The 24,362-nt window shown below is 56.5% G+C and overlaps 10 protein-coding genes across 10 annotated transcripts; 3 read left to right on the top strand and 7 right to left on the bottom strand.

Moving 5' to 3' along the window:
- The first annotated feature begins 1,163 nt into the window (after positions 1–1,163).
- Positions 1,164–2,848, top strand: MYCTH_71219 (mevalonate kinase like protein). Its single transcript, XM_003664826.1, has one exon. The coding sequence runs from the start codon at positions 1,303–1,305 to the stop codon at positions 2,257–2,259; it is 957 nt and encodes a 318-aa protein (XP_003664874.1). The 5' UTR covers positions 1,164–1,302; the 3' UTR covers positions 2,260–2,848.
- A 1,650-nt stretch (positions 2,849–4,498) lies between these two features.
- MYCTH_71222 (phosphate-repressible phosphate permease) lies at positions 4,499–6,850 on the bottom strand. Its single transcript, XM_003664825.1, has 4 exons — positions 6,687–6,850; positions 6,216–6,542; positions 4,964–6,154; positions 4,499–4,883 (listed from the first exon to the last, which is right to left on the bottom strand). Exons 1-4 carry the CDS (start codon positions 6,757–6,759, stop codon positions 4,681–4,683), a joined length of 1,794 nt encoding a protein of 597 aa, XP_003664873.1. The 5' UTR covers positions 6,760–6,850; the 3' UTR covers positions 4,499–4,680.
- A 2,749-nt stretch (positions 6,851–9,599) lies between these two features.
- On the top strand, positions 9,600–10,369 carry MYCTH_2308086 (uncharacterized protein). Its single transcript, XM_003664824.1, has one exon. It carries the CDS (start codon positions 9,762–9,764, stop codon positions 9,969–9,971), a length of 210 nt encoding a protein of 69 aa, XP_003664872.1. The 5' UTR covers positions 9,600–9,761; the 3' UTR covers positions 9,972–10,369.
- On the bottom strand, positions 10,370–12,569 carry MYCTH_2308084 (uncharacterized protein). The gene is made up of 5 exons (XM_003664823.1): positions 12,392–12,569; positions 11,677–12,222; positions 11,411–11,572; positions 10,574–11,283; positions 10,370–10,516 (listed from the first exon to the last, which is right to left on the bottom strand). Exons 1-4 carry the CDS (start codon positions 12,449–12,451, stop codon positions 10,600–10,602), a joined length of 1,452 nt encoding a protein of 483 aa, XP_003664871.1. The 5' UTR covers positions 12,452–12,569; the 3' UTR covers positions 10,370–10,516; positions 10,574–10,599.
- Positions 12,570–13,348: 779 nt separating this feature from the next.
- Positions 13,349–13,945, top strand: MYCTH_2067632 (uncharacterized protein; the record flags this gene model as incomplete). The annotated part of the gene is made up of 1 exon (XM_003664822.1): positions 13,349–13,945. One exon carries the CDS (start codon positions 13,349–13,351, stop codon positions 13,943–13,945), a length of 597 nt encoding a protein of 198 aa, XP_003664870.1.
- Positions 13,946–14,491: 546 nt separating this feature from the next.
- MYCTH_2308079 (serine protease) lies at positions 14,492–16,223 on the bottom strand. Its single transcript, XM_003664821.1, has 2 exons — positions 15,764–16,223; positions 14,492–15,688 (listed from the first exon to the last, which is right to left on the bottom strand). The coding sequence occupies exons 1-2, from the start codon at positions 16,067–16,069 to the stop codon at positions 14,756–14,758; spliced, it is 1,239 nt and encodes a 412-aa protein (XP_003664869.1). The 5' UTR covers positions 16,070–16,223; the 3' UTR covers positions 14,492–14,755.
- Positions 16,224–16,422: 199 nt separating this feature from the next.
- On the bottom strand, positions 16,423–18,377 carry MYCTH_2308077 (uncharacterized protein). The gene has a single exon (XM_003664820.1). It carries the CDS (start codon positions 17,574–17,576, stop codon positions 16,836–16,838), a length of 741 nt encoding a protein of 246 aa, XP_003664868.1. The 5' UTR covers positions 17,577–18,377; the 3' UTR covers positions 16,423–16,835.
- Positions 18,378–18,843: 466 nt separating this feature from the next.
- Positions 18,844–19,916, bottom strand: MYCTH_2308076 (uncharacterized protein). The gene is made up of 2 exons (XM_003664819.1): positions 19,468–19,916; positions 18,844–19,410 (listed from the first exon to the last, which is right to left on the bottom strand). Exons 1-2 carry the CDS (start codon positions 19,830–19,832, stop codon positions 19,215–19,217), a joined length of 561 nt encoding a protein of 186 aa, XP_003664867.1. The 5' UTR covers positions 19,833–19,916; the 3' UTR covers positions 18,844–19,214.
- Positions 19,917–20,328: 412 nt separating this feature from the next.
- On the bottom strand, positions 20,329–21,585 carry MYCTH_2067358 (glycoside hydrolase family 18 protein; the record flags this gene model as incomplete). Its single annotated transcript, XM_003664818.1, has 1 exon — positions 20,329–21,585. One exon carries the CDS (start codon positions 21,583–21,585, stop codon positions 20,329–20,331), a length of 1,257 nt encoding a protein of 418 aa, XP_003664866.1.
- A 438-nt stretch (positions 21,586–22,023) lies between these two features.
- Positions 22,024–24,054, bottom strand: MYCTH_108836 (oxidoreductase-like protein; the record flags this gene model as incomplete). The annotated part of the gene is made up of 2 exons (XM_003664817.1): positions 22,024–23,255; positions 23,361–24,054. 2 exons carry the CDS (start codon positions 24,052–24,054, stop codon positions 22,024–22,026), a joined length of 1,926 nt encoding a protein of 641 aa, XP_003664865.1.
- Positions 24,055–24,362: the final 308 nt, after the last annotated feature.

Raw genomic sequence — 24,362 nt, 5'->3', positions numbered from 1 at the left:
CCGAGCCAGCTACAGCACCATCTGCTAGCCAAGGCCCTGCTAGCCAAGACCACGTCAACCTCTAGCGCGACATCGGTCGTCGTCGACATCGGGATGCCAGGGACCTGGAGAACTACTATCCTATTATACGTAGCAACGCCGAGCAGAGTAGGGACGATGACAAACCTCTGCGGTATAAGCGCCGAAGGGTAAGCACTGCTGCCCTTATGACCAGGGGAGCTGCCTCTTAGTAGCAGACATCTCTATACTAGGGCGACGCCCTATTACCAGAGGCGTAGAGATCGCTCTAACGCCTAGAGCGCCAGCGCGACCACAGCATTCCCATCCTGTCATTGTTATCTGTCCTGGACTTGCACCGTCGCGCCCAGAGTCTACATATTGCCGCCTCCAGCCTCGAGGTTGAAACACAGCATCGGTCCTATAGCTGCCGCCTCTCTCTGCCTAACGATCACCGCGATGACAACGATCAGACGAGCGGCTCAGAACATCGTCCTCTGGTTTAAGACGACAGAGAGCGGCACAACGAGGAGGCTTCTGTCGAGCCGCCACAAGCACAGGAGGGCCGGGCAAGCACACCATCCTTGCCGGACGATGAGGGCGCCAGCGTACTTGAGCTGGCCGATGCCGAGCCATCCGTGCAGCTATCCGCCGGCCAAGACCGGGCCGACCTTTAGCGTCGTGTCGGTCGTCGTCGACATTGCGATGACGACGATAAACGCCTTTATGGCCCGGGTATTGTAGATAGTGTCTGAGATCTTTGGCTGCGTTATGCGTTTTATGTAATTAGGCACCATCCTGAATCGGAGGAGGTGGGTTGCCATCAAGCTCACATACGTTGAAAATGCTCCCTAAAAAGGACTTCGATGCGTCTCGGCCATGCTTTTGAAGCCGTGCCGCCGCCGTCATCTCCGGGTCCTGGAAGCATTGACACTGGATAGCGGCCTTGTCCGGCCACAGGCTTCAGAATCCAACCAAGACCAATTCACAGATGAAGCAAAGTCGAGTGACAGCTTGGAGGGGGAAAGGGTGACGGTCACGCTTCAGAGCACGTGCTCAGGCCTTATGTTGGAAGTGGTCATATGACCGGGACCGGCCTACGCTGTTAACACTAGACCGCCCCGTTTGTCTGTTTACTTCGCCCACCAATTTTCCCCCATAGACACCAACATTAATTACCACTCTTTGTCTGTATACGCGTATAACACCTTGAAATTTCTCTTGGAGTGCTCGAAAAATTTCCTACCTCATTCCGTAAGCAGCCTAACCACCAGTCCTTTTTTAACGGGCCTCAAATCTAAGGCCATGGAGAGAAAAGTTTCATCGCCGATGGCGCCTACTTTCATGGTGTCCGCACCAGGAAAAGTCATCGTCTTCGGTGAACATGCCGCGGTTTTTGGCAAGCCAGCCGTTGCCGCAGCCATTTCACTCAGATCCTACCTCCTCGTCACGACCCTCACCAAGTCCCGACGCACCGTCACATTGAACTTTAGAGATATTGGTTTGAACCACACGTGGACAATCGATTCTCTGCCGTGGCCAGTTTTTCACCATGCTTCTAAGAAGAAGTTCTACTACTCTGTCATCCACTCCCTCGACCCAGAGTTACTCAACGCCATCAAGCCGCATGCGGAGGCCGTGTCCAGGGACCTTCCAGAGAAGCAGCGAAGAATGCATGTACGATCTGCGACTGCCTTCCTCTACCTCTTCCTTTCCTTGGGCTCCTCGCAAAGCCCTGGATTCATTTACACCCTTCGATCGACTATTCCAATTGGTGCCGGCCTGGGTAGTAGCGCCAGCATTTGCGTTTGCTTGAGCACAGCGCTGCTCCTCCAGACACGCTCCCTGGCAGGACCTCATCCCGACCAGCCTCTCAAGGAAGCAGAGGTACAAATCGAACGCATCAACCACTGGGCATATGTGGGGGAGTTATGCATCCACGGAGATCCTAGCGGGGTGGACAATACGGTCTCTTCTAGGGGGAAAGCCGTACTTTTTCAGAAAAACACCTCTGGGCCATCATCCGTTACCCCTCTCGTCAACTTTCCGAAGCTACGACTCCTTCTCGTCGACACTAGGCAGCCGCGTTCCACGGCCACGCAAGTAGGAAAAGTGCGAAGGCTGAAAGACAGTCACCCTACGACGACAGGCCTAATCTTGGATGCAATCGGCCAACTCACCGCTTCGGCATTGGAGCTTCTCTCCTCTGCCAACTTCAACGGTAATGGCACGTGCGACGCTCTCGACCGCTTGGGACGTTGATTCGCATGAACCACGGATTGCTAGATGCACTAGGGGTCTCTCACCCACGCCTACAGCGCGTCTGCGAGCTCGTCGACCATTCTGGTATCGGCTGGACAAAGCTCACTGGTGCCGGAGGTGGTGGGTGTGCCATTACACTCCTCCGGCCAGACGTCAACGAGGAAACTTTGGAAGAACTCGACCGGAGGTTCACGGCAGAAGGATTTCAGAAATACGACGCGATCCTAGGCGCCGACGGAGTTGGCGTGCTTTGGCCCGCGGTATTCAGAAACGGTTCTGCTGGAGAAAACGGCGAAGAGATCGACCAGGAAAAATTTGAGAATGCCGTCGGTGCTCGGGGTATGGAGCAACTGGTTGGCGTAGGGAGGGACCGTGAAGGATGGAGGTTCTGGACGTGAGCTGACGACTGATTTTAGCTACTGGTGAGTTACAGGTAGCCCTCCGTCTGCCTCTTGATCAGATTTGAAGACGGGCTTTGTTTCCCTAGGAGGGAAAACTCCGAGAATCCGATGCGGGACTATCTTGATAGGCCAGGGTATCAGTAGCTCTCGATAGAATTAATACTAGTGTTTAATATCGGGTAATCCGCAACTTCTGGTGGCAAACTCGCACTTAAGAAGAGTAGATATGGGTAACTACAATGTCTGCCCCACCGAATGCATGTTAAAAGGATGGTATCATCCAGTTAACAGATAGCCAAGCATTGACAGGGTGGTCGTACGTGAAACAGATATATAGGTACGCGCTAATTAGTGAATCCCAGGAGAATCTGCGGCAACCAGACATTACGGAGCCTGAGCGATAGCTCAAGGACTTCTTCCGATGACCACCTCGAGCGAGTTATCAGTGCGTTTGCAGAGGGCCTCGCGTTAGCACTCGTCTCCTTGCTCGCACAACTCCTGATGGTGATCAGGAAGACGGTAAATATCTTAGGTAATTAAACTTCGAGAAGCCTACACAGTTGGCCTGACGTAAGTGCCTACATCAGTTCTCTCCTCTCCGCCTAAACAACCAAAGCTAGTGAAGGTATAAAACGGATGAGGACCCTCTCCCGGCGAAAATAAAGAAAAAAGGAAGTTAGGTAGTTCGACGCCTCTTGATGGAGAATGCGACGATGGTAGCTGGTTGTTATCGCTGATTCATACCCTGTTCTAATTACTTCCAACTTTTGCTAATTTCTATTGCCCGCGAAAGCTCGAAACACAATGTGGACCTCGCCCTCTGGACTGTGGGAATGAACCTCAAATCTAGGTCATGTGAGGTGAGGACCATAACCAGTATTCTCAGGCATCACCCGTGGAGGTGAACCTCTCTCTATGGAATCTTCCACTGGAAGGTAGTTAGGCACCCCTCTGGCCACACTGAATCGAAACCCTCTCAAAACCCGAACTCCGAACGTCGCGAATACTAATTTACCTAGTATATATATATATATATAACCTAGGTAAGGCCTAGTTAGGCCCTAGGTCAGGCCCTAACTAGGCTGTAACTATATATCTACTAGATCAGTTATAAACTAGTAACAAACGCTCTATAAACTAGTAGAGCATATATAAGTAAGGCTAGGTAGGTCCATTCTAGTACTAGGTAAAGCCGTCTTTCGCGCCTCCTTCCAGAGCCTAGGTACCTAATTACTTGGCCAAGTAAACCTCTCTATAACTATCTATGCGAGGTGCCGGCGTAAGGAGTATAGATCTTTCATCCGCTATCGTATTGTTCATGGTACCTACTTAAGGCACTGAAGTAATACATTCTTTTGAGCAAACAGTCCCTCCTTGTCTAGTAGGACCCGTTTACGGGCCTCTTTGAGTGAGTATTAATACTAATCTCCGTGATAGGACCCTTCGCCGGCCCAAATCCCATCCCGAAACGAAACTTCTACTAGTTTGGTTGCAATAGAGCTTAAAACCACTGTCTACGATAACTTGGGCCGTACAAGACCTTTTGGTGCAGCATTCTAAGCGTTGTGTTTTGACTCGCAACGGAAACACTCTGAAGATCCTGGTTTGAGATGGTGCGCTCAGTTTTCTGCTGTCTTGTTATCCTACAGTTTGTGTATCTAATTAGGCAAGTGAGCCACCTGAGCTTTGGGAATGGTGCAACACGGCATGCGCATATGCCGACTGGAGGATTCTCTGCAGGTTGTAGGATGGAAGTGGCTGTTCTGCATCGCTTCTTCGTGGCGGCCAGACGATGTCACTCATCTTGGCTTGCTCAATGTCACTTTCTGCGATAGAAGAACGGTGTATGACACATCCATTACATGGTCACATATCTGACCGATGATCGATACAGGGGTATTTTGAATATTAACATGAAAACAACCAAGTACAACTGCAAACACCCCAAGTTTGGCTCATCCTGCAAACCCCAATCAACTGCTACTCAAACTGTCCCGCGCCCGATGAGTATTTTTTTTTTTCAGCCAGAGTAGCCCCAGCGAGGAGCATTAATGATAATACCCATCAGGCAACCCGAAATGATACCCGTGACGGGCAGGGTGATGATCCATCCGAAGTAGATCCACAAGACCATGCGCCAGTTAACGGTGCGCCAAGTTCCGGAGCAGAGGCCGACGCCGACAGTGGCGCCAGTGATGCACTGAGTGGTAGAGACGGGGAGTTCTGCAAAAACAACACCGTTAGTTCTGATCTGATCGGTGACGGGCAGGCACAATAGGTTCCGTGGGTAGGAGGAAACTTACTCAGGCGGGTAGCAAGGATGACGGTAATGGCAGAGCCGAGCTCCATGGAAAACCCGCGCGCGGGAGATTGCAGGGTCAGGCGGTTACCCAGGTTGCGCATGATGTTGTAGCCGTAGGTCCAGACGCCGATGACCAGCATGGCACCGCCGAAGCAGAGGATCCAGATGGGCACGTCTGACTTGCCCTTGGCCGGGAGCGCGCCATCGTTCCAGACCTGGTGGACGGTCGCGAAGGGGCCGATGGCGTTGGCAATGTCGTTGGCGCCGTGGGTGAAAGAAGCGGTGGCGGCCGTCATGATCTGGAGGAAGCTGTACATGTACTCGGTCCTGTTGTCGTAGTGCTGGGCATAGGCGTGCACCTCGTCGATGTTCTTGGCCAGCATGTTGTGCGTGCTCTTGGCGTTGACGACTTCCTGGTCGACACCGCGCAGCAGCGCCCACTTGACGTACCAGAAGAGCACGCGGCCCTCGTACCACTTGCCCTCGGGCTTGGGACCCACCAGCTTCTTGGGGGCGCTGCGGACATCGGCGAGGGGGCTCCGGTTCGGGCGCTCGGCCGAGGCGGCATCGGAGCCTTCCGCAGTGGCCGACTTGTCCGCGGCCACGGCACCCTCCGCGCTGGCCGTCTTCTCGGCGGCAGCGTCGCCGCCCACCACTTCGACATCGCCGCGCTGAGCAGCCTTGCGGGCCTCGAACTCCTCCTTGGTCATGCGGCCTTCATAGTAGTTCTTGACGACCGGGCCGGCATCCTCCGGCGGCGGAGGGACGTCACCACGACGCAACAGGAGAGGTCCCAGGGGGATGTGGTACCAGCGAAGTTGCCAGTCCTCCTTGATGACGACGCGGTACATCCAGGGCACCAGCGTGAGGGAAACCAGGAGGCCGAAGCCCGCACCAACACCAACGATAGTGCCGGCAATCTCGGGGTCGGTGAGGTGGATCTCGTAGCTGCCACCTTTCCACAGGAGCAGCATGGTAAGCAGCATGGCGGTAAGGGCGAAGTAGAAGGGAACGACGCGGAGCGCCCAAAGGGCGGAGTTGCTTCGGATCAGCACCATGTACTTGGTAAGGAGGAAGATGATGGCAGCGAAGCACCCAGCAAGGCCCGGAGCAATAATCCACGCGAGGAAGACCTGGACAACACCCGAGTTGATGGCGCTAGTGCCGCTGCCGGAGCCCACCCATTGAACACCTGCGAAAATAACCGTCAGCCCCTGGTCGGTCTCAACTTCAACGACGGAGGTCTCTCTTACCTTTGGCACCAACTGAGGCAACGCCCATGCCGATGACACCGCCGAGGATGGAATGGGTGGTGGATACGGGCATGCCGAACCTGGTGGCGAAGGTGAGGTAGAGGGAGGAAGCGACGACGGCGCAGACCATGCCAAGCATGAGCAGGGCCGGGTCGTCGACGAAGAGCGAGGTGTCGACAATCTTGGTACGGATGGTGTCGGCGACACGGGCGCCCACACCCACGCAGCCGGCGAATTCCATTGCTGATGCGAGGAGCATGGCCTGCAGGTACGTCACGGACTGCGACCCGACCGACGTCGCCCACGAATTGGCCACATCATTGGCACCTGAGGGACACAAGTGGGTCAGAAACTCCAATATTTACGGGAGGGGGGGAATTCTTGGGATTTGGGGGGGCGGATGTGAGAGCTGCTGCTGCTGCTGCTTCTGCTGTTTCTGCTGCTTTGGGGGGGTGGGGGGGGGGGGCTTACCGATGTTCCAGGCATCGAGTGCGGCAAAGATGAGGCCGATGGCGAAGATGTAGTCGAACTGATGGAGAGCCATCTCGGCGGCGGTGCCTTTGTCTCTCTGTCTGGAGTCGCGTGCCCGGAGCGGATGAGCAGCGCGGGCTTTGATTGTGACGGATGGACTGAATCTGGTGAGCAGAGGGGAAGAGGGATGGGTTGCAGGTGCGGGACAGCTTGGTTTTGTATTTCGCCTGGCAGGCAAGGCAAACGGGGTGCAGTCCGAGGCGGCAGGGCTCCCGTCGGTCAAAGATGGTACCGCACACGTGGGATGGCTCCTCCGACGGCGAGCTCAGGTTGCCCGCCCGGCCCCTTCCAACACCAGCAACCAATCTTGGCAGGTCGGGCGAGAAATTCTCGGTGCAAAAAAATCGCGTGCGTGGACTCAACAGGTGCTCTGGTTGGCAGGCGGTGTGGAGCTGATGGTTGGGGCCAGCCTTGGCGGGCCGAAGCGGCCATGGTGGGATGGAGGGGTGGCTAACCCGCACCAACCTCTCACATCCACTTGATAGGGGAACGTGTCCAGGGGCCGTCTGCTGCGGGGCTAAACTACCCAGCTTTCTTTCGGTCAAGTATGTAGTGTAAACGAGAACGGACAAGTTGCGGACCCCATGTAACTACATACACACAACGCCCCACGTTGGCGTTAGTGTAGAGTACCTGCCCTTTGGGATTTTATGCGCTTGGAGTGGGCATCGAGTCGGATCGAGACCGTGATGGTCTTACCGTTACCTAACTCTTAAATCATATGCATATACACTACCATACATAGATAGTCCGATTTGGGCGTGGATGCCATGTGCTATTGCAGCAGTGCTCGCGTGACTGAAATCCAAAACCAAAACCAAAACCAAAAAAAAAAAAAAAAAAAGTCTCCCATGCCCTTCTTGTTATCCTGCATGCTTTCGAGATGCTTGGAGCGTCAGTTCCTGGACGAATTTCAGGCAATCCTTCTTCCGCCGGTCGCTGAACATTGAAGGACTATACTTCCTATTACAGTCCTCTGCAGACTACACGTATTACAGGCGTTCAATCTCAATTCATGAGAGCTTTCGGCAGTCTGGCCTGATTTGGGTTACCGACCGCCCACGACATCTTTTTTAGGCACCGAGCCTGGAACCATGGCGAGTTTCCACTAGCGTATCTCGTAGAGCAGTACATTGCTTTCCAGCTGTTGAGGCAAACCTCGATGTGGAGCGATCCGTTGGTTGTTATCGACTATCTCGGGTCCGCAGCAATTGTGGTGCAGTTCGAGAAGCAGCGTGGGAGGCTCCTACTTCAGACATGGGGGCTTCCCGCTAACGCAGCCAAGACAACGCCAAGTCCCGGATCTGTGCTGGGACGGCACTTGCAGATAAATGTGGTAACCAATGATCGAGCCCTAAATCACAACGTGCACGATCCGCTCGCTGACCATCAACAACATGCCTCTGGGGCATGGCGGGTTGTGCCAACTCCATGACAGCAAGACCACCACTTCGAGTCCAACTTGACAATCCCACCCAGCCCTGCTCCATGACGACTCGTCAAAGTCGGCGTCCATCCAATGACATTGCACAAGGGCCAAATCAGGCACCGCAGCCGAGAATGGGAGCGCGTCGGTTGGCCTGGGCTCTCCGTTGCACCGGCAAGGGAGATCACGGTAGACCACCGAGGCGAAATGTCGTTTTTATGACCCGGTCATACGGAGTATAATTATATCTCAGGTGTCAGGTTTACTGCCGGCGAAGATTTTCCTATTTTGGGTGAACTATCACTTCGTTGCGACGCAGTTTTGATTCAGAGTTCAAACATCCAGACGCTGCAGGATCATTGGCCCACACTCGGTAATTACTAATATCTGCTTAGAAAGCTAGGGCTCTTCTCTTGATATCACATGTGTTAGTGGGATGCTCCCGCGCTTTTGCTCTCGGTAATTCCGTGCCGTAAGAGGACACGAGATGTGCTTCAGCAGCTGATGATCGTGCGAGCGGCCACCTTATGGGGACACCGAATGGCAATGTGGGTGGAGGGAGAGAGAGAGGGGGGGGGGGGGGGGGAGCATCAGGGGTTAATAATGATTTCAGCCAACCATGCAACTCTGTTGGTAGAAGAGCAGTGGTAGTTTTATTTTGTTACACTGCATTCTCTGCGCGACAGTCGGGATTCTTGGCCGTGGTCCTGGGAACGCCACGGCGGGCATGTGCTGCCGGTAGCCTGCACTCGTCAGCTCGCCTATCGATATTATTGTACACACATGCGCGTGCGGGACGGGAGGTGGCGAATGCCTTCCTTGCGTCCCCAAAACACCTCCAATATCGATCCCTTCTTCTCCCTTGCCCCAACAAGAATGGCCGGTGACTAACATCGAAGATCACTCTAAGACTTTGCTGTGGATTGTTATGGCAGGACCATGGCGTGTTATGGCGGACTGCGGGGTCTCGAAGGCTTGTTCTCCATGATGGTGATTGGGCCTAGGAATAATTATCCAAGAACCCAGCTCCCATCTGACCTGACTACCGGCGAGATGTTAGCCGAATCCTCCAATATGGTGTGTGTAATGTACTTGTAATGTCCTTTCGTGATAGAAGAAAGCGGCTACGTCATGATGTCAGGGAACGAGACGGGAGACGATGGGGCCGTGGTACGAGCAACCAACCCCAAATCAGTGCGATCAGATGGAATAAGACGGCGGATAATCAGACGCTTCCGTTCGGAGGAAGCAATTCCTTCCGCGGTTCGGTATTGACTAGATCGGTTCAACTAACCAGTCCGGCAAGCGTGGCTGTATCGCTGCTGCCGATGGGCGGGCCGATGGGCCAGGTCGCAACTCCGCCCACTATTACAAGAAATTTTTCTGCATCAAAAACGTTAGTAGGGAATCCGTTCCATGGGTGGGCTGGAAACCTTGCTTGCCACTTCGAGTAATTTGAAGTTCTAGGCGCATTGTCGGGCCCGCTTTGCCCAGATTCCGCAATTATTATCCTCCGTCTTGACAGGCTCAGTTTCGAACCTGCGCGTTCGCCCGACAGGCTGCTCCCCGATCATCGAGCTAGTCACAACATGGTGCGAAACCAGACCAACTGCGTTTCACCCTCGACATTGTCCTGGTCTGCGACGAGTTGCGCCGTTTCGGCGACAGCGCGTACGGTTGCTTTTTGTGGGAGAAGGAGGAGGAGGAGGAAGGACCAGAGCAACGTTGGCGCCCGCGGACGACGGCGCGCTAGAGGCTCCGAGACACATAATTACCGCTTCCGAGAAGAAGAGTCGTAGCATCGGTATCAGACCTGGCCTTTCTTGGCGCCGATTCCGTCGGCCGTGAATTACCAGGAAGCACAACACTCACAGCCTTCTCTTCCTCCACCGGCCTGGCAACATGGGATATTAGTGGATGGGCTAATTGAAAGCTGCTTCGCCGGATGATTTTGGCACCGGTGCAGAGAAGCATCGACATCGATAATACGCGCGTAAGGTAGGTACGTAAGTACGTGGTAGTCATCCGCAGTAGATGCTTGAGAGGTCATGAGCATTTGAGCGGCCACTGACGTCAGAAATAACTAATTAGGGCTTTCATCTGCCAACATATCAAACAGCATCCTTTCGTGAGACAGGTTTCAGGCTGCTGACCTAATCCCCACGGTCCTGGGCCGTTTTCAGAGCTCGCGCGCCCCGTTTGGCGTTGAGAAGCACCAAATCGGAGTTGGGGTGAGAATAGGAACCCCCCGTCCCAACCAACCTCCATTGGGCTGTGATTTTCACATCTCACTGCGATGACCAGCACAGTAAGTACATATCACGGTAGATTGCATACCCCTGCCCTGTAATTATATTAGTGGTGAAAGGATGGGCGAGAACATCAGGAAGGAAAACCGCACCGTTCTTCTCTTTGAGACAAACTCGCCTATCCGGACGTCGAGGCGGGTATAGGGGCGCCATCGCTGACCGGGGCCGCCGCTCCGGTGTGCAGACGGCGCCGGAGCGCCCGGATGGTGCCGAGGAGCGCCTCGCTGTCCGGGGAGACGGACCGCAGGGCGTTGGCGTACTGCCATGCGATCTCGAGCGGGAGGGCGGCGTTCTGCTGGCCGTAGAGCCGGGAGCTCGGCTCGAGCAGGATGGCGACGGCGGCGACGAGGTTGCGCGCGTGCTCGGCCGGGTCCGCGTGCTCGGGCAGGCGGGCACGCGGCCCGGAGACCAGCCGGAGGATGGTGTAGAGGACGAGGGAGGCGGCCCAGTACAGGCTCATGCCGTGGACCTGGGCGACGTGGGTGACGAGGTCCTTGCCGGTCGGGTCCAGGCACGAGTGCTCCTCGACCTTGGCTCCGAGCCGCGTCAGCAGGCCGACCCAGGTCTGGAGCTGCCGGTCGAGGATCCGGCACTTGCGGACGAGCTCGAGCCGCAGATGGGATCGCCGGGGCTCCTCGGCGCACAGTCGCATCTTGTCGAAGTCCTCGACGAGCCCGGGGATGTCGACCAGGGCGTCCACCAGGATGTCCTTGTAGTCCTTAGGGATTGCCTGCCACGGGATGGTCTTCCACTCGGGCGTGCTCAGGACAAGCCGTTCCCGTCTCAGCACTGCCGACAGGGCCTAAGTGTTTGATAAATTACTATTATTAATAAGTAGACGGAAGGAATGGGAATGTGTCCCCGGATGAAGACCAGGCCTCTAATTATTCACTCCGATCAAGACCGTCTCTCTCCGCGACGAAACTCACCATGTCCACTCGCTCGTCGGCAAAGACGTCGTGCAATTCACCGTCGACATGGGCCACCGGGGTCCTGGCGATGAACAAGGCAAGCTCGCCGGCGTAATGACGCTGCCAGTGTTGCTGGGCGTCTTCGGCCTTGGGCTCGCTGCCTCCCTGCTGCGAAAAAGCCTAATTAGAGGAATAATGAGATTAACGTACCGAAACAAAGAATCAGCAATAATCAGCAATACAGATATCTACCCGACCCAAATTATCCAACCAACCATACCTACCTCAAACATGGCGAGCAGTTTGATGGTGGCGATGGGCACGTCCACGCGGACGCGGTGCGACGAGGCCTGCAGCGAGCGCCTCAGGTCGCCGAGGGCCTTGCCGTACGCCCCGGAGCCCTCGCGCAGCATCCAGGCGGCGCCGTGGCGGCGGCCGGTCGTGAGCAGGCAGTTGGCCCACAGCGCGTGGCGGAGCGAGTCGTCGTCGCGGTAGAAGCGCCGGGCCGTCTCGGTCCACGCGCACACGTAGCTCCGCGAGGCCGCCCTCGGGATCGGCTGCCCCGCCGGGAAGTAGGCTTCCCAGAAGAGGTCTATGCACCTCCTCTCCTCCTCGGGCCTCGCCAGCAGGCGGAGGTTCGTCACGGTGGTGGTGGTGGTGGCTTCGGTAGCATGGTCCGCGTCCGGCCTCGAAGGGGAGTCGCGTCGCGCGCTGTATCCTGCGCGCCGCCGTTCTGGGGTGCTGATGACGAAGACGCGCGGTGCGCTGTAGCCTTCGCACTGCAGCCCGGCCTTTCGACACTGGGAGCACGCGGGTCTCTCGAGGTCGCACTAACAGAGGCATTTATTTGGTCAGCCATGCCACGGATGTGGAGGAACCTGGTCTCGGCCGCGGCTAGGGTAGGTAGGTCAGGAGGTAAAGAGACAGTAAACAATTGGTAATTAGGTATGGTAATTAGGTATCGCTGGTGAACCTCTCTCGTGAGTATTTCCTACTCACCCCTTTTCTTCGCTTCCGGCATGTGATGCATGCCTTGGAGCGGCCAGGAACTCCCACCATGGCAGGCAAGCTGTTAACCAGAGACAGGATCGCCGGCGCGGATTCGTTCTCTTTTTGGGATAATGGGCGGAAGCTTGTTGGTTGTTTTAGAATACTAGTGTAAATAATTATGCTCACGATGATACCTTCTGTTTCATCTTCTGGTAGTGATGCCCAGGTTGGTCTCGTTGGCGATCCATCGGCTCATGGTCTCGGTATTTGGGAAGATGGAACAGTTCCTGCTCCCATGCTCGAGAAATGAGCCTTTGTTCTGCGGCCTGGTGCGCCTCTTGTTGTTCACTCATCCCATCCCGGTATAGAACCGGAGGCAGGTATCCCGCGATGAATTACGTGTTCAAATGTTCACGCAACCGACTGCGCTAAACCAGGAGAGGCTTCATTCTGCGCCGACCAATCAGAGCCCCCCTGCCCCTTTACCTTACACAGATACTGGGACTGCGTTAATAATGGGCGCAGTGTGTCAAAGCTGATGCTCAGCAGTTACATCTTGAGATCCCAGACACGCCACTTCATCTACCCCTCCGACATCCTCACGATGGAGGGCCTGCTCCTCAGAGTACGGAACTTAGACTCGGCATCCCGCAAGTACGATGTGCTGGTATCTCCTTGCCGATGGGGACTGCCGACCGCGGCGAACTCGTGCTGGGGCACCGACGACGGCGCTGCTGCTTCAGTACGTCATGTCGCTCGTCTACGAGTATAAGTAGACCAGTCCGGACCTGCTGTTGGACAAGGCAAGAGACGGCCGTCAAGTCCATCATCAGGCTCCCAAGACACGTTGTTTTCTAAAACTTTATATATAGTCTTTGACAAGCAATTAACGCTCGTTCGTCACGGCGCACCTCGCAACAGAGGTATTAATCAATTACCTAAGCTATACGAAACAACATGGTCCCGATGCTCGTTTTGTTTCTCCTGGGCCTCACCGCCGCCGCAAGCTCGAGGAAGCGGCAGGCCACTGGCGAGCACACCATGGGATTCATCGGGTGCTCCATGGCCGAGAACATCGCTCAGGGGTACGTCGCCGTCGGGGGCACGCACATGTGGGGACCGTACGGGACGGGCGGGATGGTGGTGCAGTCGTGGACCGACACCAACTCGGCGAGCTGGCGCCTGTTCGACCAGCAGGCGGCGCGGTACGGCCGGCCGGCCGAGGTCTGGGTGCAGATCTGCATCTTCCAGAACCCCGGCGCCACCTACGACGAGGTCGAGCGGCTGGTCGCCAACGCCCGCGAGCACGCCGCCCCCGGCGCCCGCATCTGGATCACCGGCCAGCCACTCTACCCGGACAACCCGTCCAGCTGCTTCCTCGCGGGGCCCGCCGGCCCCCAGCTCACCGTCGACCTCGCCAAGCGAGCCGCCGCCGACGCTTCGCTCAACGTCACCTACCCCGGCGAGTTCGTCCTGATGAGGAACGAGGTCCAGGATGGCTGTCATGCCAACGCTGCCGGGCAGCGCTCTCTGGGCGAGCAGGCTCTGGCGTTCTGGGGCTGACCAAATCAATTCATTCGGGTTTCCCGACCGAGATGGTCGCATGAGCCATCGGTCATCAGTGGCTCCCTGGAGTGGTGGCGGAGTTTTACCCTCTGAGTGATCCTGTTCGTTGATCAGAGGGATTGGATGGGGGTAGAGGCATCTAGGTGTATCTAGTCATCTCAGATCCTCGTAGCCTAAGAGACGTAAACCCTAACGGGACCTACGCGTTTCACAAGCCATGGTGTATATTTCTTGGTTTCGTGGCCATCTTTTCGGATTCCTCCCTTGCACACCTCGGAAACCCCTACTCTGACCAAAAATAATCAATTAATTACCTCGTGTCACCGTTTCTATAGCGGGTTCATGAATCAGACGCGCTCCAGTGCTGAGTGAGGATGGGGAGTGTGCCCGGTAGGCTGTGAAGGGGATGAAGGGGGGGGGGAGGGGCGGGGATGAGCACAACTCGGGTCCCACATCGGTCCGTAAATGGCTCGATCTCTTGTAGTTTGGAACACATATTCATCGTTTGATTGGAAGTAGAGTTCAAAGATTCGTAGATGGTCTGGCGGATCTTCTGATGCCAATCCTTCACCCCTCGCGAGGACCCCTTGGAGGAAACACTGTAATTAGTAAAAGTAATACTCCGTGCAGAACAGGATGAAATGTAATTGGACTCTATTGCAATCAACCATTTCCCTGTTCTGCGTTCTGGACTTAATTAGTATCGTGGAGAGAATGAAACGATATTCCATGCCTGTGGTGAAACCCCCCAAAAGCTGATTTTAGAGGTATCCAGGCATGTAATTACACACAAATAAGCAACCTCGCTCATTCAGCCTCCCCGTTGTACGCGATGCGGTCTGCGCCCATTCTTCTATCACCGACACCCGTGATGGCAGTTTCCAAGACCTTCTGCGCCACTTCTTTCCCGGATATCCCATCGCGAGCCATAAAGTAGGCCGCCAGCCCAGCCACGTGGGGGCAGGCCATGCTGGTGCCGTTCATCAAGCTATGGTCGGAATCGCTGTTGTTGAAGGCACTCTCGATTTCGACGCCCGGAGCAAAGATATCGACCGACTCGCCCCAGTTGGAGAACACGGCCCGGTTGTCATGGCGGTCAATGGCGCCGACCGTGATGGCGGACGGGGCCGAGGCCGGCGATTGGTCCCAGGCGTCCTTGCCCTGGTTGCCAGCCGCGGCCACGACGGTGAGGCCGGCGTCAGTGGCCGCCTGGATGGCGTCGTTGATCGCCTGGGAGAAGGGCCCCGATACCGAGAGGTTGATGACGGACCGGTTGGCCGTCCCGCGCTCCCGGGCGTCCCGAACGGCCCAGTCGAGTCCCTGCACCAGTCCTGACGAGGATCCGCTGCCCAACCTGTCGAGCACCTTGACGGCAATGACGGTCGCCTTCTTGGCCACCCCGTACGTCTGACCGGCGATGATGCCCGCGACGTGCGTCCCGTGGCCGGCCTCGTCCGTGTCCCTCGACGCGGCGACAAAGTTGGCCCCCCAGACCGCGCGGCCGCCAAAGTCCTCGTGGCTGACCCGGATCCCGCTGTCGATAACGTAGACGTAGGTCTCGCTGCCGGCCGTGTTGCTGTAGTAGTAGGAGTCGTCGTCTGTCTGGCCCCGCGAGCGGTGCGAGATGCGGGCCAGTCCCCAGGGGGCGTTCACCTGCTCGACCGTGGCGCGTCTGGCAGGCTGCGGGTAGGCGGCTACGGCTGCGGCCTTCACGACCGTGTCTTTCTCGATGTAGTCAATCTAATTATGTGTGGGATCGAGGATCAACATGACAAGACTTTCTTTCTTCAGCCCATCCACAAAGGGAACCCATACCAAGTCGAAGCTGGCGAGAGTGTCCAGGTCTAGGGTTGAGAGCTCGGCGACGTAGCCCCGTAGGCCCGCGACGTCGAACCTGCCCAAGATTCCCCTCCTGCTGCCCTTCCTGGCCCTACTGTTGACATCCTTCTCGTGCTCGTTTCTGCCTAGAGTATCGATGCCGTTCTTGTACTTGACGATGTACGTGTCCGGGACTACCAGCTCATCCAGGACTCTATCGTTCCTGATCGGCGCGACAGCAGACGTCCCGGGGAACGCGATTAATAAGGTTGCGAGGCAAAGGAAAATGGTGATCAGCTCCATGAAGATGGCCACGGGGAGAAGTAATTATGATGGCTCAAAAGAATGATGTCAGTTCTTCTCGGCGCCTTGGCGTTGTTGTCTTATCGTCAAGGGTTCAGGACGGAGGGTTCGGGCGCTTTTTCATCTCGGGTGATCCTCCATCCCTTGTTTTCGGTTTTACTCCGTACGGGCCGGTCCGAGATGATGATGAGCAAATTACACCACTGCGTGCCTCTTGGTCTCGCTTACGCACAGATTCTCAGGGCGCGGAACCAGCCCCCCCACCGCGTCGGATGAGACACTCAATGGAAACCGGTTTCTATGATGTGTCCTATGCAGGTTTCACTCATCTGAGACTTTTGTATACGAGCCATTTAAGTGGGCGCCGACTTATTTTGTAAATTTCATACAACCGTTCTGACAGCTCACAACCATAATTATTGCCTACTGAAAGGAGGACAAATACGGATTAATGATAATGTTTTTTTAAAAAAAAGAAAGAAAGGAAAGGGAAGAAAAATGAACAGGGTGCGGAAAATTATACGTGTGCACCTCGCCGCTGTTTTCTCGGCTCACATCCAGGTTACGCTGTTCAACCTAATCCGTACTTGATACGCTACAACAACACGATTGTTCCGGATTCCCAGCTGGGAAGAACATTCCCTTCCTGACTCTGCCCCTCGCCCCGCATCCCATAGCCGCCTGCCTACACAGTAGTTCCGGCACCTCTTAGAAGCTCTCAGTCCGTGCTTCCCTCGCTTGTTCCAGTACCGAACCCTGTTCCAGCTTAGAAGCCGGCATCAGCGCCCGTTCCAGTACCGCCGCCGAATCCAGAACCAGTGCCGGCGTCTGTGTCGGTTCCGGTACCGGAACCCGTCCCGGCACCGAAATCGTTACCACCGTCAGTTGCAGATCCGCCGCCAAATCCAGTTCCAGCGCCGCTGTCCGTCCCATTGCCTGCCCCAGCATCAGATCCGGAGCCGGAGCCGGTTCCGGTGCCTGCACCGTTACCAGCCCCGGAACCAAATCCGGTTCCAGCCCCGGTACCAGTGCCCTCGTCGCCTCCGTTACCAAAGGCGTTGCCGCCGGCGCCCACTCCGACGTTCGTACCGTTGCCGGTAGCACCACCACCACCCGTTCCGACGTCCGTACCGTTGCCGGCAGCACCGCCGGCAGCACCACCGGCACCTTTACCCTTTCCCTTGCCTTTGCCCTTTCCCTTGCCCTTGCCCTTGCCCTTGCCCTTCCCTTTACCTTTGCCCTTTCCCTTGCCTTTGCCCTTACCAAACTGCCTTCTCACCCTCCAGCGTCGAAAGTTCGTCGTTTGGCCCAGCTCGGAATCCTCCTCGTCACCAAGCAAGCCATCGGCAACAGCAGCAGCCGCAGTAGTGGTCGCGGCATCGGCAGGGCCCGCGGCGGAGGCGGCGGCGGCGGCGGCGGTCGGGACCACCGAGGTCGTCAGCGTCGCGGGCGCCGCGTCAGGGGCTGGATGCGGGAGAATGTGGTCAGCCAGGTAGGTTAACCCCATGGCATTTCGGTAGGCGTAGTAGGTTATGGTTGGGTTAAGTAAGTGATAGGCTTAAGTATGCTTACCTGCTTTGCAGCGTTCACGGAGCTGGAACGCGGACGAGGAGGTCCCCAGCAGAAGGACCGGAACGATGGAGGCGAGGAAGGAGGTAGTGAAATGCATCTTGACCTTTTCCTCTCTTTTTTTTTTCTCTTGCTTTTCTCTAACCTTCTTGTTTCCTCGACTCTTTTCTGTCGGTTACCAGAACCGGATACACGTTGAGGTCCAATGAGTGGCAGCTGAAAGTGAAAAGGGACAGCAATCAATGCCGGTAATGGGGTGAAAACAAACGTCAGATGATAAGGACAGTGACGAGAATGAGAAGCCCAAGGGAAAGATGAGCAGTGCTGTTCACTGGGTTGACAAAAAAGAGAGGAATGCACTCTCAGGAACGCCATGGTTCATCCCAAGCCTCATATATACCAACTACTATGTAATTCACCCTCATCTGCCAAAGGCCTAGAACCGTGAGGGTGAGCGGAATTGGCAACGATCAGATGTGATTTGCACCGTGGAGCACTCGCTGAAGCTGTTAGTGTTTCAACACACAATTATGCTGCCCGTCGATTGACATCTTCGGTGTTTCTTTTGGTGGTGCAGCGCGGACGGGTAGAGGATGAGGTCAGCCCTTGCGACGGGATGGCCCTGTGATGTCGAGTCATGAGCACGCTCGGATGATCGCGCCACCGCGAGGCTGAAACAGGGGCCCAGCCACCCCTTCCCCTCAACCGGCGATACGATTCGGGATGATCAGCACCTGCGCCATGCTGATCTTGTTTGCTTGCAACAGGATTGACAGGAGCATAAATGTTTCGAGGGGATGGAGGATGTGGGGATAGGACGGGGAAGCGTATCAGTTAGTTATTAAGGTACCCTTTTTTTTTTTTTTGAACATCGACCCTCGAAGCGGTCTGGACTCGTTTCCCAGATGCGGAGACTGCGAGCAAACATTTCCTGAAGCAAATCGTATTCAGGATATACCCTGAGTCAATGAAACCGGACACTTGAGAGCCGAAACTTGGAGTGAAATCCGCTCTCGAATAGCAACCACACCCAACTCGTTATTTGAGATATTCACAGAAACTTGTAAATAATTACGTAGATACAGTGAGCTGTCCCTGGTAGCTGACCCCGATTTTTCTGATTCAGGGTCGACGGCTTCTTCGCACATGACTCGCCGGTTCGGAGTGCCGCCATGCAGCCAGAGACATCTAATTAGTTATCCCTCGATCGACTGAGCCGCGGCCAGAGGGTATCCTCGCAAATGTATGTACCTAGAAAGCAATCGGAGTAAATGATATCGGCCGAGGAAAATGATCACCACCTCTCAACACAGATATGAGATACTCTTCTTCTGAAGTCTGCACTAATTTCCAACTCTGGGTTACAGAGAACGAAAGTAGACCTTGGTCAGCTGCTTGACAACGGCATAGACCAGCAATCTGCTGCTACTTTCCGAAACTGACAAACGAGTCTGCCGAATCCCGAGTTATTACGCTTAATTATTATAGCCAGCTAATTTGGACAGGCACAGATCTTTGACACATTTTTGCCTTCTCTCACCCCTTTGAGACTCCTCGGTTCTACGTCGGGTGCTGCTCACGGCTGAGGGGGCTGAAATGCTTGACCGTATTGATCTGGCTGTCTTTGTTGCTGCTCTTGTTGTTGAAGCTGCTGCGATTGCTGTGCTTGTTGGAGTTGTTGGTATTGCTGTTGTTGGTGAGTTTGGTCGGGCACGTGCTGCTGCCCATCATCGAGTCGCCCGAGCTCTTGCGGCCCAACTTGCCCGGGCGCTCTGTGTGAAGCTGTCAGATGCGTGGCCCCAACGGCAATGGACTGAGGACCGACTAACTGGTTATTTAACTCTACGCTCAGCTCCCCGCTCCCTTCGCCGGCCTCGGCGCTCTCATCCTGGTTCACCGGAGGACCCAGCTGCTCGATTTGCCCGTCCCCGGCCGCGGTCCCGTCCCCGGCCGCGCCCGCCTCAGCGGCCTTCTTTTTCCTGGGAGCCACCTCGCCCTTCCTGGGCCTCCCCGACCGCTTACCAACCGTAGGCGTCTTCTTCTTGAGCGCGTACTTGATCTGGTGAATCGAGTAACCCGTGACGCGGCGGATCTCGGACGGGCCCATGCGCGCGTCGCGCGACAGCGTCTGGATGCGCATTAGGTCATCCTGTTTGAGCTGCGTACGCCCGACGACCCCGGATGGACGACCCATTGTTGGCGATGCTCACTGGATTGATCTTCCGGTTCGGCACTCGACTTTGATCGTCAAGAGTGAAAGCGGGAGGGTGGAGAGTGGGGCCCTCAACCTGTTCCGGCGGTCTCGGGACTTGCCTGACGTGGGTGCAGAACTTTCCGTTGCCAGCTGGTAACTGCTGGCAAGTCAGCTGCTAGGATACTTCTCCAGATCTCTGGGCAAGTACGGATTAATTACCAGCCTTCAGGGCAGACTCGCGCTTCTTACTCTTGTAATTAAGGAAAGGCACGACTGAACTATTACTTCTTTCGAAAGAGCAGAGTCCGCACACACAAGAGAAAACAAGCGCGCAAACGGGAAACGTAATGCTCGAGAGAGAGAGATGCAAAGAAAGGCAAGAAAAGAATAACATATTATGGGAAGAAATACACAAAACAAAATAAGATAGAAATATGGACACTCAATTCGCTAATTAATTATGGGCATTCTTCATCTAATTTGAGAACTCCTTCTATCATGCATTCACCATGGCCATGTAATCGACGTTCGGCGCCAGCCCAACTCGTTTCTCCGCTGTACCCAACCCGCTGGCACTGCTAATTCCCCCTGCTCCTCCTCCTGCTCCTCCTCCTCCTCCCTCCGCTGCGCTCACCATCCACGCACGGCTCAGGCTCTCCGCCATCTCCCTCGTGATTCTCAACACCGGCTCTGTCCCGGGAGGCCGGAGGATCCTCGTCATGCTCTCTGCCCATTCCCACGGCCGGCTCGACCCGCCCGGGACGGCGTTGAAATATTCCCACCCGGCGACGCCGCCGATCTCGCCGTGCCTCCTCCTCAGCCGCTCGATTGTCCTCGCAAATCGCTCGTGCCCCACGAACCCGCCCCCGTTCTCGGGGCTCGTCAGCTGCCCGATGACGATCCTGTCCGGCTCCCACCCCTCGCCGACGATGGCGTCGAAGAGGCGCGTGTCCGCCATCCCGCCGAACCCGTTGTAGAACTGGGCGTTGTAGAACGCAATCTCCCTCCCCACCGCCCGCTCCAGCGCGCGGTAGTCGAACCCGCTCAGGTTCCCCGCTCCTCCGCGCCCCCGTCCACGTCCCCGCCGGCCCGTTCCCGTTCCCGTTCCCGCTCCCGCCCCTGCCCCTGTCCCCAACAAGGCCGTGGCCACGGGCGCGAACGAGATAACGAAGCGCGGGCCAAAGTCCGCCCGCAGACGGCGGACCAGCCGTGCGGCGCCCCGCAGCGTCATGGGCTCCTCCACGTCGAGGTCGACGCCGTCGAGGGTGTGCGCCCGCACCGCCTCGTGGAGGAGCGCGTACGACGCCTCGAACGCGGCCGCGGCGGCTCCGTCCCCGTCCAGCGTGTCCGCCGCAAAGGTCCCCGCCGCCGCGCCGCCCACCATGCCCAGGACCTTGACCCCTCCGCTTCTGCCGCCAGCGGTGGATGGCGACTGCAGGATGCGGGTCTCGGCCCATAGGGTCGAGTAGCGTGGGTGCCAAGGAGGATGGTCGTTGAGATGGATCGTGCCGTTGGCGTGGACGTGGAAGGCGCCAACGATGAGGTGGGTGAGGCCAATGTGTTGCTTGGTGACCAGCGGGAGGAGCGAGATGGGCCGACCAGTGGCGTCATGGGTCGTCTGGTGATAGAGCATGAGACGAGGGAGTTCCGGGTGTGTTCGGTTCAGGCTGGCCTGGAGCTGCTGGCGAGGGCCTTCGGCGACGGTCCGGGGCAAGGAGGCGACGAGCGCGAGGATCAATCCTACGTGAACCATTCCTCTAATTAATTAAATCATAGGACGGAAGATAACGAATTATTACTGTAGGTTAATTAATGCAACGAGGAGCGAATCACAACAGAGAAAGTGAGGTTGGTGAAGCAAAGGGGGGGATCAAGACTCGAGCGCCTTGGCAAGCGTTGGGTAATTAATTATTAATGTTGTTCAGGGCAGTCCTTGCCCTCTCCATAAGTGCATGCAGGTGTTAACTGGCATCATCGGAAGGGACCGTCAACAGAAGTTGCGACAGGCCAAACCACAACCCAGCAGTCGCACTCCTCTAACATCTGTCGTGAGTCAACACCTCAAGAGAACCACGAGGACTTCACTATTCACCAGGAGTAAAGAGCTTCTTCCTCTAATTAAATCTAGGCTTCCAATACATTCTTTTAATCAATCCATGCCATATCTTAACACCCTGGTATTTCCTGCTGATCAAGTCTCAAAGCCTTTCAGCCTGGCCAGGATTTGGAGGGCGACGAGCCTCGAGTAGTACCTGCAGAAGGCCAAGTTTCCGCCGTGGAACCAAAGACCTGGGTGTCCGCTGTGCGTCCAAATAGTCCGCATTTCGCCCTCCTGATCCCATCCCCAGACATCTCCCACCTGGTCAGGCAGCTCGTCCCCAAGAATCTCCTTGGCCGTTGTCCTCATATTGTCGTACCCGGTCGCGAACACGATCTCATCCGCCTGCACCTCACTCCCATCCTCGAACTTGAGCCCTGTGGGAAGCACCTGCGAAATCTCCTGGCCATGCTTGACCTTGATCTTGCCGTCGATAATTAGCTTTGCCCCACCCACATCGATGTAGTACCCTCCTCCTCTTTGTAGATACTTGATGAACAGGCCTCCACCCGACGGGCCCATGTCGATCTTGAAACCAGCCTTGTCCAGCCCATCGAGCATCTCCCTGTCGCGCGCCACCGAGATGGCTGCGAGATCAACCTGGAGAGATTTGAGCACCTCACTGGGCCAGCCCCAAACTGCGATGTCGCTGTCCTCTACCGGCGGACCGTTCTCCTCGTAGAGCACGGCGAGGGTAACCTTCAGGGCGGTCTCGCTTGAGATAACGTAGGTCGACGAGCGCTGCACCATCGTCACGTCGTAGCCCTTTTCGACGTAATCCTGGCAGATGTCCATGCTGGAATTGCATGCGCCGACGACCACCGCCTTCTTGCCCTTGCGGCCCTCCTTGGCGCCGGGAAAACTGCCCGAGTGGCAAAGCAGGTCGCCCTTGAACGACTCCATGCCGGGGATGGACGGCATGTGCGGCCTTCCCGAGTGTCCCGTGGCAATGATGATGTGCTTCGGGTGGAAAGTCCTAATCTCTTGACCACTGGCGCGAGCGCGCTTGATCTGTACCGCCCAAAGCTGTTTGGCGTCATTCCAGGAAGAGGACACCATCTCTGACTCGGTCCACACATTGAGCTCGAGGGCCTTGACGTACGCTTCGAACCAGTCCGCAAGCTTGTCCTTCGGGGTGAAGATGGGCCAGAAGTCGGGGAATGGAACATATGGCATGTGGTCATACCAGACAGGGTCGTGCAGCACGAGCTGGTGGTAACGCTTGCGCCAATTGTCTCCAACAGCGCTGTTTTTGTCAATGATCAAGGCCGGAATTCCAAGCATCTTGAGCCGCGCGGCGGCGGTCAAACCTCCCTGGCCAGCACCTGCGCACAGTCAGCATCACTATCTTCAACCTCATACCTCACAGAAAGAGAAAGAGTGAGAAAGAAAAAGGGGGTGAGCGGGGATAAAGGAGAGTCGAGACTGACCAATAATCAAGACCACGGGTTCCGTGCCGACAAACTCGCTCTCGGCCCTCCTTCTCTCGGCCCAATTCCGCCTCCCTCCTATTGCTCCATGCTGCACGCCCCGTTCCCTCCTCTCGCCCTTCCTCTCCTCCGACCCCTTCACCTCCTCCAGCGTGGTGAACAAGGTCCATACCTTCCAGACCCCGGGCTCTGCTTCCACCATCCGGACCACTCCCCGTCCAACACGCCCGGCCACCCCGTCCTCCCTCTCGACCCTGACGAAGAACTGCACCCCCGTCACCCCGCCCAGCGGCCGGAACTCGGCCGTCTGCGGCCGACGGAACTCGCTCGACGAATCCACTTGGAACCGAACCACCTTTCCACCCCCAGGGCCGCCGAGCTGAGCCTCCAAGAATTCCCGGATCTTGTCGCGCCCCTTGAGCGTGCGCAGCCGCCACGAGAGCACGAGATGATCGCGCCAGAAGGACGATGGAGACGCGCCATCTCCATTGGCCGGGCCAGGGTCGGGCAGGAACAGGTCGGCAGCAGCGGCGTAGTTGCCACCAGCGAGGGCGGTGTTGAGGGCGGCCACCAGGTCAGCCGCGACGCGCGGGGCGTCGACGGAGACGGCTGGAGTGGTGGCAGAGGCGGGCCAGGGGGCCGGGGCCAGGTTGACAGAGCCGGGGACGACGCGTTCCGATGGGGGGATTGTCATTGTGCGGGTTGGTGATTGGCGCTGTCAACTCACTTGTGCTTGTACTGTGCTGTTGGTGCTGCTACTGCTGCTGCTGCTGCTGATGTTGATTGATTGTAGTCCTTGTCGTCGCTCAGGTTGTAATTGAAACCGGGGAGTTCGCATTGGTGTTGCGGGGAGTCAGGATGGGGTTGTTCGGGAAATATTAATAAGTAATGGATGCCTTGACCGGAGAGAGAGCAGCAGCTTCTGTTGAGGGGAAGAAGGGGAAAGCGCGATGCGGGTAGGCAGCGAGCGGAGTTGCCCTGTTCGGTGACACAACACCTGCC

Source organism: Thermothelomyces thermophilus, chromosome 5, assembly GCF_000226095.1.
Source record: "Thermothelomyces thermophilus ATCC 42464 chromosome 5, complete sequence".
Classification (NCBI taxonomy): Eukaryota; Fungi; Ascomycota; class Sordariomycetes; order Sordariales; family Chaetomiaceae; genus Thermothelomyces; species Thermothelomyces thermophilus.
This window is presented reverse-complemented; position numbering and strand designations above follow the sequence as displayed.